Source organism: Gambusia affinis, linkage group LG07 (genome assembly GCF_019740435.1).
Source record: "Gambusia affinis linkage group LG07, SWU_Gaff_1.0, whole genome shotgun sequence".
Classification (NCBI taxonomy): domain Eukaryota; kingdom Metazoa; phylum Chordata; class Actinopteri; order Cyprinodontiformes; family Poeciliidae; genus Gambusia; species Gambusia affinis.
Window position 1 is genome coordinate 12,616,836 of NC_057874.1, and position 13,681 is coordinate 12,630,516.

General features: G+C 37.1%; 2 protein-coding genes across 5 annotated transcripts in view; one reads left to right on the forward strand and one right to left on the reverse strand.

Moving 5' to 3' along the window:
* Positions 1 to 117: 117 nt before the first annotated feature.
* On the reverse strand, positions 118 to 2,715 carry LOC122834772 (methyltransferase-like protein 7A). The gene is made up of 2 exons (XM_044123499.1): positions 2,131 to 2,715; positions 118 to 668 (listed from the first exon to the last, which is right to left on the reverse strand). The coding sequence occupies exons 1-2, from the start codon at positions 2,623 to 2,625 to the stop codon at positions 435 to 437; spliced, it is 729 nt and encodes a 242-aa protein (XP_043979434.1). The 5' UTR covers positions 2,626 to 2,715; the 3' UTR covers positions 118 to 434.
* Positions 2,716 to 4,602: 1,887 nt separating this feature from the next.
* Positions 4,603 to 13,681, forward strand: part of scn8ab (sodium channel, voltage gated, type VIII, alpha subunit b) — a 52,816-nt gene continuing 43,737 nt past the window's right edge. For all 4 annotated transcript variants that reach the window (XM_044122083.1, XM_044122085.1, XM_044122082.1 and 1 more), the window contains exons 1-2: positions 4,603 to 4,751; positions 9,880 to 10,217. In XM_044122083.1, the coding sequence (XP_043978018.1) occupies positions 9,936 to 10,217 (282 nt within the window). In that variant the 5' untranslated portion in view covers positions 4,603 to 4,751; positions 9,880 to 9,935. The remainder of the gene's footprint in view (positions 4,752 to 9,879; positions 10,218 to 13,681) is intronic.

Consider the following 13,681-nt stretch of genomic DNA (forward strand, 5'->3'; position numbering starts at 1 on the left):
GTGACAAAGGACAACATTGCGGTAGTTTCTCCTATTTTCCTTCCTTTAGCAGCCAATGAGGACTTGAGTCAACTTTGTGTGACCCAAGCTAAATCCAGGAATAAATTATTCAGAAAACATTTTTAAACAATCTTTTAATCTTAGTTGATTACATGGTAGCTATTGATAAGTGGCTTCACAGATAAGTGATGGCACAGCAATTTATGTTTGCTACCATCACATGTGTAGTTAACAATAATTTAAACATTAGAATAGTATGCTGTTTTTAAACAGATATAATCTTTAGAAAATACATTTTCTTGAATACAAAAATTAAGATAAGTGCTCTTTTCTCCTAGTAATCATCCCACACAAGGAATAGGCACAATACAAAGCTGGGTATATTCATATACTGGTAGTCATAATAACGTTTTATAAACGTTATTACTAGGAACTTATTTCACTGCATAGCCTACTATGTGCGGATTGATCATAAACATAAGTTTTGCTTGAATGTGTCTGAGTTTGAGCTCAGAGAATCCAGCTGACTCCAAATATTTCCAGGTTTCCCGAGTGACTTCGCACCCGTCCCCAAAGTAGTACCACGCAGGCTGGAAGACGTGCTGGAAGAAGTACGACCATGTTGAGGGGTCAGCCACCACATGCTCCAGGAATAAGAAGGCACCACCCTGAGAGACAAAGATTTAAGATTTGTAATTATTACAAAGCTTATTACTAATCAATTTTACCACTTCAATATTTATTTTTTTAACCTTTGTGGCAGAAATTGGTTTGGTTCATTATTTCACAGGGAACTTTATACATTTACTACAAAGCTAAACTTTAAACCATGCAAAATGCTAAAGTTGGATGACAAGGTCTGATGATAAAGGTTTTTACTTCAGGAATATTTACAAGTTTTAGGTCAAATTGTTTTATATTTCAACAGGTGGAAATGAATTACCTTATTTCTTCCCTACAAGCTTGACACAGCATATCTACATAGTTTAGTCCTATTTGTCAGTACCTATTAGCTAAGCAGTGGTTTCCCATAACAAGTTGTACCAAGATTTTACAAAGTTACACTTTAGAAACTGCTACAAAGGAAAGCTATGACCTTGGCTTTCCTTTGTTTTCTTCTTTTAACAAGATGCCAGGGAACTTAACAGAGTAACAGCAGTTTTCTTTATCTGTATGAAGCAAAGACTAACAAAGCACCCACATTCCTCCACCGTTTGCAGTGTTTAGCTGGCTGACAGTTACTTTTCCTAGCATACACAGATGGCAAATTATTTGGAAGTGATGATTTGAAATAGGAACAGGTTGGTAGGAGAGTAACACAACATGGTTGAGCGTATGTGTGATTAAAATGTAACAATAGTGAACCATTTAAAAATATTTTTGCAATTATTAAACTGTAAATTATCCCAAATTTACATAACAAGAGTGTTATGTTTTAAATAAAAGAAGAACATCTACATTATTGAAAACTAAAATATAAAAAAATATAGGATCCCAGACACTAAACAACTGTTGCTCTTTCCCTGTTCTGTTTTTCCTAATACTTTTGTTTTTCTCTAAAGTTTTAATATGCTCCATCTGAGAAGCATTAATTTCTCTGCCAAAAAATAAATAAATGAGTTTAAGGCGTCTTCTCATGGCTTTATATTTGCAAGCCAGTGCCTGTGCAACAGGTTACATAACTGAAACCTGATATTTCCAGTTCAGGTAATGGGAGGGAGTAAGAAGCCCTGATAAAAAAAAAAAAAATCTATAAGTTATAAATAACAGCAGGGTGGGTTAACAACTGTTTACCATCAGTTACTGTTAGTTAATGACTGGGGGGGAAAAACTTTTAACATATAGTTACAGTTTCTTAATGTTTTTATTCCATGGTTTTATTCATTTATACTAATGAAAACTAAGACCCTAAGTTTTAATATGTCACCACACCTTACAAATTATCCTTTGTAAGTCCATCTGATTTTCAACCCACTTATTATCATCCAGGTTCATAATTACATTACATTACACAAGGACTAAGCTGAGCAGAAATGATATAGGGCTAATCTATCACACGTGACTGCAATTCCTTCCTGTGTGTTTGGTTTTGAACTACTGAAATATTTGCCCATTTCAAAAACCTCTTACTGGTCTCAGTATGCGGTGCGCCTCTCTCAGGGTTTGCGGGATATCTGCAACCGAGCACAGCACCAGGGTGCAGACAACAACGTCCACCGATTCGTCCGCTACTGACGCCATGTCTTCCCCCGAGGCCACCACGAATTGGTCAAAGGTGAGGTGGTCGTTCTGCTTCATGCTTTTGTCCAGATATTTCTTGAAGTGTGGGTTCGGATCGGTGCAGATTACCTTACAGCCAGGCGGGTAAAACTCAAAATTTGCCCCGGTACCGCAACCTATTTCCAGAAGTGTGAGCTTTTTGCCAGGCTTGGTGAACTCTGACAGACTGCCAAACAACTGCGCTTTCTCATCGTGCATTATCTTGTTGTAGTTTATCGATATGCGTTGCAGGCAAATGGGAAAGACGCGTTTATAACCTTCGTACAGACCGAGTGCTTTGATTATATGCATCGGGATGCACAAAGCGTTCACCACCAGGGTCCAAAATCTCATCGCAAGACTCATCTTTGCTCACGATGCAGTCCTCCAGGCGCACCGTGTGGAACCAGCGACCGAGTTAAATACAAGCCGTCAAAAGTGAAACAGGCAAGGGCCAGCGTGACGTCCGGCGCGGATTTTCAGAATAAAAGTTGTCAAGTGCGCATAGTGAAATACTTCACTTCCCCTGTTTTGAAGAGAAGTATTTGAAAAGCTCACATATTTGTTTGTATAAATGAAGTGTATAATGACCTCTGTTTAAACCTTTAATAAAAACTTTAATCATAACTATACATAAGGCACACAGATGACTTTGGTGAGTTGTTGGCAAACAATTTTAAGGTGATTTGGTGGTTTTAGTGTATTTTCCTAATATACTGGTTATTATTATTATTATTATTATTATTATTATTATTATTATTATTATTATTATTATTATTATTATTATTATTACCTATGTATCAGCTTCATAGATTAAATTTCAAAGTGCTTTGTATTGAACCAATCAGTAAAACATTTTGATTTTTGTTTGTGAAGTTTATGCTTAACTTGTGAAGTTTGTTGCTTGATGTTACATCATCCTTATGTCGCTGCAGGCCCCCAAGTTTTTAGTTTTTATTTCCCCCTTTGGACGTGTTGAGCGCAGTTCTTCATTCTTCCACTAGGTTGCGACAATCATAAATATCAGCTTGAAAATACTCAGAAATCAAAATAGTGACCAAATGTGAGCAGTGAAAATTCTTAATACTTTCATATTAAGCATTTTTAAAAGCGGACAATGCTATAGTGGCCTCATAAAGTCACTTTCTGTTTAATGAATAATGTATCAAACAGGAATATATTAATCAATAAATAAGCATTTAAAACAACAAAGAACCATGTCAAGTACAATTTTCAAATATTTAGCAAATAAGAGCGCATAATATTTGAAATGTATAAACAAGAATGTTTAATATAAACATTAAACATTAATTTTATAGACTAGACACTCATAAATGTATTTAAGTAATCATAGTCCAGTGGTTAAAAATGTACCTTGTTTTCATAATGCTATAGTAAAATGATGCATTTTTATTTTTTCTTTTATTTGACCTTTATTGAATCAGAGGCATATTAGCCTTACTCAGAAAAACTGTAAACACTTTTATTTCAAATTGATTTGACAACAGTACAGTTACAAAGCCGTATTTTCAAAACGGTAATAAACGAAACCCACAAATAGATAAACTGCTGCTACAAAGACTGGTGTTTTCAATACTCTATTTCTGCTATGACGATTGATTCCAATCACATATAAAAACATTTTCATAAAATATAGAAAATGATCTTGATGTAATGTATGTTTAATACCTACTCAAAGGTTGTTGCTTTCAGAAAGTACATATTCAGATTTCTTATATATATTTCTATGTTTGCTGATAAAGGGGCATTGATGGAGTAATTTATTTACACACAATTTCCTTAGTATGTAATAATGGAATCCATTAAATAAATTAATAATAAACATCTAATGCATAATATCTTTATTGAATATTTTAAACATTTTTGTATCCAAAAGACACAGATGGAGTCCAACATGAATAGTACTTAGATTGCTACTTCTAACAATAAAATATACTAATAATACATATATATTTTTAACTACTTATTATTATTATTGTAGATGGCTGCGTGCAAAAACATTTTTGCATATTTTTGTTTAGCAGATTTTATTTAAACCAATGCTAACATTGATAACCTTGATGTATCTAAACACGGTAATCATGACAAATTTTTTCTTTTATTTTGTCACAGTCAAAGTTCAGATAAAGGCAAATGCAGCTGACATTTTCTTTAAAAAAAAAAACCTAATACAATTAATATTTATGTAATAAAAACACAAAAGTATTTGACACAAAGCATAAAACTAAAGAAAGATGCTGAACGTCTTTTTGTGCTTACGATGCTGCGGTCTCTTGCTCGTTATTGGGAGTGAAGGCATTTACCGACACTCCCTAACAATTTGCTGAGAGTCATCAATTATGCAGGGCAGCGGCACGCACTGGGAAGGAAGATAGCAGCACCAATATGGCGACAGCCGCAGTTACTCCCGACTCTTTTCCACATCTGCAGTTCAGTGCCAGCTGTCAGGATATCTGTTAATGCGAGAAAAAGTAAGTGAACAATGTGTTGTCGTCTTTGTCCGGCATGTTTGGCCGCGGGATGGAGCTCAGCCGTACTTTTTGTCGACTGACTGCATCCCAGTGCCGCAGAGCGGGTCTCTCTCTCAGCATCTTTCCCCCTGTAGCGGCCGTGGAGGGGCTCTTTGCCTGTACATGAACAAATGTGCATGCGATTGCTTCAGCCAGAAGTGGGAAATGTGTGTGTGTGTGTGTGTGTGTGTGTGTGTATTTTTTTCTTTTCTTTTCAACGGGAAGATATGATGCGGCGCGTTTGGTAGCGAGGCTTTCGTTTATTTTTTTATGTTGGGGAGTTGGCCTGCAGCTGGATGGGATGACATTTCACTGTCAGAATGAGAAACATGATGTGGAAGTGTAAACTTCTCTGAGTGGGAAACAGACACCCGGTTGTCTACAGGAACAATGCGACGCTTGCACGAGAACTGTAACTGCATGTTTTTCTAACATTATTTTGTATCGGTAATAGTTTTATGCCCCCCCTCCCTTAAGCTTGCAGTCTCTCCGGAGACTGTATTGCGTGAGGGGGTAGAAGGTGCGTCTATAGTTTGGCAGTCCTCTGAAGGGACCGCGGCACCTTGTTTCTCCTTTTATTCAGGCTTCCCATTAAAACGCAACATTCGCATTGTTTCATCCACTCTTAAACAACGCATATCACAATTCTGTATCACTGTCGTACTCGGCCTGACAGGGCGCGGTTTACTTTCCCCTTTTTGTGATTAATGTTCTTTTAAAATAAACATGTTTCTGTGATATTGCGTTGCAGTGAGTTCATATGTGCTGTCAGGTTACTGCAGGTTTGAGTTGTTAGCATCCAGATTGTAGATTCCACTGACCTACTAGTTAGAACCTATAGCAGCACACTGCAGCATTTCAGGCTTTGGCCCTATAGAACAACGACGCACCCCGGAATAAAACACTTTAGTGAGGACTGCAGGCTACAGAGAGCTCTCAGTCTGGGTAGGGATAGCACTGTGGTTGTGATATGACATTGTGAAAGAAAGCAGCCGGTCATCATTTGAAACTGAAGGAAGTTATCAAAGGAAAAGGAGAGAGTGAGTTTTGTTTTCTTTCTTCTCAATCTACTTTGTCTTTTAAAAGAAATCCACTCAATTTGTTATGACAACACGATGTTCTGCAAGCACATTGTGTAACCTAAGACTGATTCATCCCAATGACTGTCACAATGATTGTCAGGAATTTGGCATTATCCCATTTAGTAGGCTACCTAAAAAATATTAATTGTATGGTTTAATATGAAGGAAGTAGATATCCTTTCTGATTTAGGTTGGGCTGGACTGAAGTGAAATCAAACTTTGCAGCAGTCCCTCCTCCTGCACTCTAACCCAAATCCAGCCTCAGGACTTTTCTGATAATTATACAAATATTAAATAACACAACTAGTCGATGAAAACTGCACCCAGGCAGGAAGCAACACACACATCAAGGTTTTGAGACAAGTTATTCTCAGCATTAAATCTGCAATGACTCTCACTTTTGTTTCACATAGAAACAGCACCGACACATTCTATATAAATATCATTTTACCTTGAATAGTGTTATTTTATACTCTTTCTCCATTGGATGTAGTTTAAATATATTGTTCAAGTTGTCTTGCTAAAGACATGGGCACAATTTGATTGACAACGACATGTATGTCTATTAGAAAACAGTCAAAATGCAGAAATTCAAAAGTGCTAAATTGCTCTGCATTCCTTCACAGAGCAAGTAATCTTGTCTAATTTCAGAAGTAATCAGTTGACCTCTACTCAACACAAGGGGGCGCTCATTCCCCACTGACTGCATATGAACACAAGCAATAGAAAACTTGTTAAACAGACAGAAAACAAGTTGTTGTTTTATCTCGTACATGTAGCCCCTATATCAAATGCTGCCCTGGGCAACTGCCCATATCAAAGCTTTCACTGACAACAAATCTAGTTTTTAGTTTCAGAATGAAGCAAAAATGATGAAGTGAATAATATGTGCAGGTGAGATAATAGCATAACAACATTGGGAGTTTAAAATAGGTCTCAACATACCTAAATTAAAATTGAGAAAAAAATAGACAGAAATTCTTCATTGAAAAACTTTAACAAAACACATATCCTGTTCAAAAATTTTAATAAAATGGAAAAATATGTTAAGGCCAATATTTTAATGTGTATGCACACTACAAAGACAGAACTGTAATATGTCAGTTTAATTTTAAAGATGATTCATATAAAAAAAGAAGAAAAAAAAAAAGAAGAGAGAGACAAAGAGAGAAATGAACCGTACTGAAATCTTCAAACAAATGTAAAAAATGAAAAATGCAATATGTTTAGTCTAAAACTTTGGAAGTTGGGGCTAATTGAACTTTACTATACTGTTATAATCACTGCTAATTTGAGCAAAGGTTTACAGCGTACAGCTTTGGCTTTAGAGGTGTCATGTGCTCCGTTGTTACATGTTGATGTACCAAAAGGTTGTACAGAATGAAAAATTAAAAATGAAGCACCAAAGAATCCTCACAACCTGAACACAAAATATCTTTTACAGTCCAGATATCAACTAAACCTCCTCTATCCTCCATCTAAATATCTACAGCCAGGAGTCCTGCAGTCATTTGAATATAAACCTGGGCAGTGACGAATTTGATCAATAAAACATAATTTAAGTATTTATTTCATTAGAAAATAACAAGATTCCCACAATCTTAAAAATGCTGCTGGATCAGAAAACACCCCCCTCTGATATCAGGGAAGCTTTTTAGAACTACTATGGCAATAAAAAAAAAAAGATGACTAAATAAAGGTTGAATTTTTTATTACGTTCCCAGTTTGCAGTAAAACAGATGCTGCACACAGAGTACACAAAAATAGAAGTAGAAAAAATTAGGTAAATAAATAAGCATGGAGAGTATGAAAAAGGAGGAAAGTCGTGCTGCAGCGGTTGGTGGGTTTAACTGGAAGGGGGCCTCCAAATGAAATTCTGCTCAGGGCCTCGGACAATCTTGGGACGACTCTGGACTTGAGACACAAACTTGCCATGCTGCTACGTAGTTACTGATGTGGATGTGATCTGTCACAGAACAGGCAGCATTAATACACCGCAGGAGAAGGAAATTGAAGTTCAAGAGGAACTCGTTTGACTCAGATGGACGTCCTGTTGGGATTTGACCGCCTGGCTTGGATCTCTGTTATGTCCAGTGAGCTCAAACCCCATCAGATGATTGCCCGAGTGCCCAGAGGAGAGTAAAGGGAGCTGTTTCCGGATGCGTGGCACCCTGAGTCGGATTCCTCTGTCGCCACAGAGGACACAGCCTCACTTTCCTTTCCACGCTGCTGAACAGGACAGTGAAACAGTTTTTCTTTTTGCTTGAAAAGCAGTAAAAGGCGGCATGGGCTTGTAAAATGTTTGTCATCATTTCTTTAACTCTGCGCAGGGTGCAATTTGCTGAAATTATATTGGTTTGGAATAGCGTTTTTCTTTTTTTTCCATTCTTTTTCCTGGCGCTAAATGCTGTAAAAGTTGCATCAGCTGCCTATTGATTATTTAAAATTTGTGGGATGCCTGCAGGTTTTGCAGGTGTTTCTGTGCAGCTGTAAGCCAAAGTCTTTAAAACTTTAAAAAACACACAACATGCAATGCTGGTCAAGTTCTTGTGTCCTGTTTGGGATCGCCTGGAGGGATCTCGTCATGTAAACTTTCGGGAAAGATTCTTCTTAGAGGCTTCACCGACTGGCTCCCTTAACTGGACTTCTTCTCCCTTTTGTCTTTGATGAAACGGGATTGTTAGGTGCTTCCCGGCTTGTGGAGTTCCTCTATATTCTTTTTAAAATTTGTTTTCAACCCGACTTTGTTGGTGTTTTTTTTTATTTTTTATTTTTAAATAAATTTTGTGCTTATAATCTGCTTAGTCAATTAAGCAGCACAAGAACCCAAACTGACTGGTGAGTGAAATTCAGGTTTGATGGTACCACAAGAGTTAAAATGCTGTTTTAGTCACGTTTGTTTTCTTTTCATATTCAATTTCTTTTTCTTTAATGCTTTACTGTATTAAAATGTTTTCAGTGTTTTAGAATAATCCTGTTCCCTAATCTCAAACATTGCTATATAAATAAAAGCTGATATTCTGTTTCCATAGTTACGGTTTGGCTGCTTTAGCAATAGGTCAGATTTATATAGGTATATGAAACACTTCCTGTAAGTTATTTTTTATTCTTCTTCTGCGTCACTGTTTAACAATTTACAGGTTATTGTGTATGGCGTGGTTTTTAGCTCTGTTATTTAATAGTATTAACAGATCTGGATCAGGATCTTGATTAGGGTCATTCAAAAAGAAAAAAGGTCATTTTTATAGGTTGTTTGCCTGCTCACCCAGCGCATTCCCCTTTTCTACTACTTGAAACATCTTCCAAGAACAGGGATGGACTAAAGCTGCACAAAATCCTTGTTTTTCCTATTGCATCATTCGAAATAATCTGCAGAATAGCAAAGTAGAGGCTGTAATAAATGGACAATAATGTGCTTACAAATTAAGTTGATGTATTTTTTTGTTACAACTGATAAAAATATTTATTGACAAATTATTGTCAGAACTTTAATTGTTCTGCAATAATCCTCTTGTGTGCATGAAGGCATGATGTTTCTGACCCACTTTTAATGCTTACAGCTAGAAATTCACTGAACAGGCATTTCTGGTTTTCTGTAGTCGTCAGCTAACTCTGATTGCAGTTTCAAATAAAAAAAAAAATAAATAAAATAAAGGAATTACAAAATTATTCCCATTTATGTATTAAAGCATTTGCTTCTATCCTTCATATATATTTGAAGTCACATAAAATAACTTTTTCATCAAAGGTACATACTGAAAATTGTTGAGAGTTTTTAGTTTTGATGCATTTTATGAACATACTAAATAAAAAAACGAATTTCCAGTATTTTTTCTAATTCTTCTATCTAATCAGAAATGATCATGAAAAAATGGGTAGATTCTGATCTGGCAGATCAGATCTCTATTTCAATCTTTTAGTTTTAAAAGAATCAAGTTCTGTGCCTTTATTTTATTGTTTTTTCCCCCCTCTTCTTCCTTCTAATCACCTTGTCTCCCTCTTCCCAGAGCTGGTTGTCGGGGATGGAAAACAAATAAAAGGGAAATAGCTGCAGGATGAAAACATGGCCGCACCCCTTCTTGCACCCCCAGGACCTGACAGCTTCAAGAAGTTCACCCCGGAGTCTCTGGCTAACATCGAGAAGCGCATTCAGGAAGAGAAAAACAAGAAGCCTCCCAAGCCCAGATCGGACAGTAGTCACCGCGACACATCTGACGACAATGAGCTGAAGCCCAACAGCGACCTGGAGGCAGGCAAGAGCCTCCCCTTCATCTATGGCGACATTCCTAAGGGAATGGTGGCAACGCCCCTGGAAGACTTGGATCCATACTATTTGAACCAGAAAGTAAGCTAATACACACGTAGTACTAGACTTATTTTGCCTTTATACTTATGTTATTCTCCAGAACCTTTCACTATCATGCTGCCAAATAATTATTGGATAAATGTTCTCTGCAACTTTATAGAAAATATTTCAAAGTATTTCAGGTAAAATCGACAGCTGTACGGATGTCATGCTTCACTTGCTTTTTTTAATTTTTTATTGTGTGTTAATGTTTCAGCTCATCAAACACATTTTAATCTGAGACCAATGTCATCTGAATAAATACCAAAAGCATTTTTCAAACAACCAGTTTATTTCTGTATGGAGACAAACTATTCAAAACAGCCTGGCCCATAAATCTAAAAGCAATCACTGGCTAACCCTAATCCGATTTTAAATCCAAACTTTTAAAATCAGATTTAAGTATGAACTTTGACTAGGCCTACATTTTTTTAGTTTTGAGCCACAGCTGTGGCTTCAGTGTAGCTTACCACCATCGGCGTGTGAATGACTGATTATAGCGCAAAGTGTTTTGGAGTCCTCAGACTTGATAAACCGCTGCGGAAATTCAGGCCAGTTACCATTTGCCATTAAGCCTGGACAAGCTGTGGTGCATTGGATCATCGTCCTGCTGTACAGCCTGAGTCTGCTTGGGCTTAAGGCACAGATATCAAAGTCAACTCCTCAAGGGTTGGTGTCCTGTAACTTTTAGGTTTTCATAACCTAAAAGTTATGGAAATTTAATTAATCAGACGCAAGACTTTGTAGAAGTTGAGTGCATGATGAGATAATTCACGCATTTGATTTAAAAATGTTGCACTTGGGGCACTGGACTGAAGACACCGCTGACTGAATGTCATAAATTTATGTATTGACATTTTGTTTGACATTTTTCTGAAAAAGATCATAATTCATGGTAACATCAATTGCAGCAAATAATCAGGCAGCTCTGATTTGGCACAGCATTCCCAGATCACCACACTACCACCACCATGTTCCACTGTCTCTATGATGTTCTTTTGAAACACGGCTGCACATTATTAGGAAACCTGCAATATGAAATAATGTTAATTTTTTTGCAGCAAGCATGATTGTGATATATAAAGAAATAAGCAAACATCATTAATGTATTTCTGCTGTGGGCTCTCAGATAATGAACATGTTGTCCAGCTGCTGTTTTTTTTTTGTTTTTGTTTTGGTCAGCAGTGGTTTTCACGTTGAACTGTACCGTTGATGTCCTTTTTGCTCAGTCTGTTTCCTGTTGTTTTATCAGGAAAACATATTTTAACTACAGGAACTGAGGTCTGCTGTGCTTTGGATCATATTCTGGATTGTTTTGTGACCTCCTGAATGAGTTGTTGATGCTCTCCTAGAGTAATTTTGTCTGGCCCAGTCAGTCCTGGGAAGCGTCTACTGTTTTGGGAATAATGGCTCTTAACATGGGTTTTAAACCATTATGGACGTATAGACTCCACACCCTTTCTGAAGGATATTAACGGACTTGTTTCTCACCTGTTCCTCTATTTCCTCAGATTGTCCCCTATTAAATGAACACTTTACCATTTTTATGTGTTTGTTAAGATTAACTTTGTCTGGCGAGGTGCTAAAATAGCAAAATATAAAGATAGAATAAATCTTTGAGGTAAAACATACTTTTAACTCCACCACACATTCTCCGTCGTCATAGGAAGCGGTGCTCATTCTCTGCATTTTGCTCACCAAGATTATACAATGCTTCTTCTTTACAAATATAACTTTTCTTTAATAGATGGGCAAGTTGAGACATTTTTCCTGCAACTGCAGGTTTCTTTTGCTTTGCAAACCTGCAGTTAGGTTTTGTCCAGTTGTGTTGATTCACTGCTCCTGTTAATGTCTGGGAAAGACAATGAAACTGCAGAAGGGAAGGACAGGTTTGCCTTTGACCTTCTATAAAATCAGTTCTAATGATTAACAGTTTTTGTCAGGATAAGACACTTTGAGATGGTAAGTGCTTTGTCGACTTCTCAGGAGAGGTAAAAGTGCTGAAATTAGTGCATCCAAGGGAAACCTTTGCTACAGTTACACTCCATTTCTAATCTGGCCTAATTTCTTTTCACGTTCGCATATATACGTACAGCTGCGCTGTCATTTTCTGCAGATTTTGATTCTGGTACTGCAGTATCAGTGCTATTTCTGAACAACGTGAGATTTTTCACAAGGGGCATAAACAAAAGCAGAATGACAATCAGGTTTTGAATTAGCCTGATGTGGAAAAGTTGTCTCAAACCCCTTCGGCTCATTGCCAAATTCGTTATCTTCTATTTATCAGAGACGTGTCTGAGCTCTGTCCTTCCTGCAGCTCTGCACCAGTGGGAGCAAGTGAGAGAAGTTAGAGTAGAAGATGGAGGGCAGGACAGGAAGTGGAGAGAAAAGTGCAGGGGCATGCAGCTGTGTGGACTCTCCTGTCTCCTGTGTTTGGGCAGTGATAATGTATAAGACAATCTGTGGGCTCTATAGAAGTCAGTCTTGCTGACTGGCCATCTCACAGTGCACCACTCCTTCCCAAGGTAGATGGAACCATCAATGGCATGTGCCTCTTGTGATCTATTGATCCACAGTCCCAGGTCGGTGGTTACCACAGGAAGGGTTACATTATGGCCTTTAATATCCCTCCAAACTTTTCCTGATGCTCTGCGCATTCTTCCTTAGCTTTCATTTCTCTGCTCTGCAAGTTACTTTGCTGATCTAGGAACACCATCTCTTTGTTGTGATGCTGTTTGTTTGCAAACTGTTAAGCGTGGTGAGAAACTGGTGCATTAAAATAAGCACTAAAACAACAGTGTTATGGAAAACACTGCTTCATACAGTCTCTGTGTTTCTGTACTAACAAAAATACTTGACTTCAGCCAACCATGAATGCATTTTTATAGATTTATAGATTTAATGTTCCTATCACAAGTCCAAGACTTAATCTCTCTTGTAGTTGTTGTCAGGTAATTTTATTTATATGAAAAACACCATCCACAATATGTCAAATTGCACAATTTCAATGTGTAATGTCCCAATCATAAAAGACTGATTGGATGTAATATTTGTTAAGTTTTATCTTACCAGGGTCATGCATCCAAACAACATCCAATTTAACTCAATAAACATATTTTGTAACGAGGTCATTAACATAAAACTGGCAGCAGATGTTAGTAGTAATCTAAGTAATCCACATAAATTCAGAAATCAAAAAACATCACATTACGTGCAAAAAAGTTAAATGCCATAAGAAATATGTATTCAGTTCTATCCAAGTCCAGTGAATAACAAGGTCGCACTAGTGGCATTTGTTTCTACCCCATAAACAGTTTGGAGTTTCCTTGGTAACGTGCTTGGTGGAGTTTTCTTGCTGGAATATCTTTATTTCATCTTCAGGTATTTAACAACAATCCCCTGGTACATTTCTTCGTGCATTCCACCTGTATCAAACTCTGAAAAACACCTCCCAACTACGAAAC

Excerpts from the sequence above, each read along its gene's own strand:
- LOC122834772 (XM_044123499.1), bottom strand. The coding sequence starts at position 2,625 with ATGAGTCTTGCGATGAGATTTTGGACCCTGGTGGTGAACGCTTTGTGC. Across the intron at positions 669-2,130 it reads CGCACCGCATACTGAGACCA|GGTGGTGCCTTCTTATTCCT; the intron begins GTAAGAGGTTTT and ends TTTGTCTCTCAG.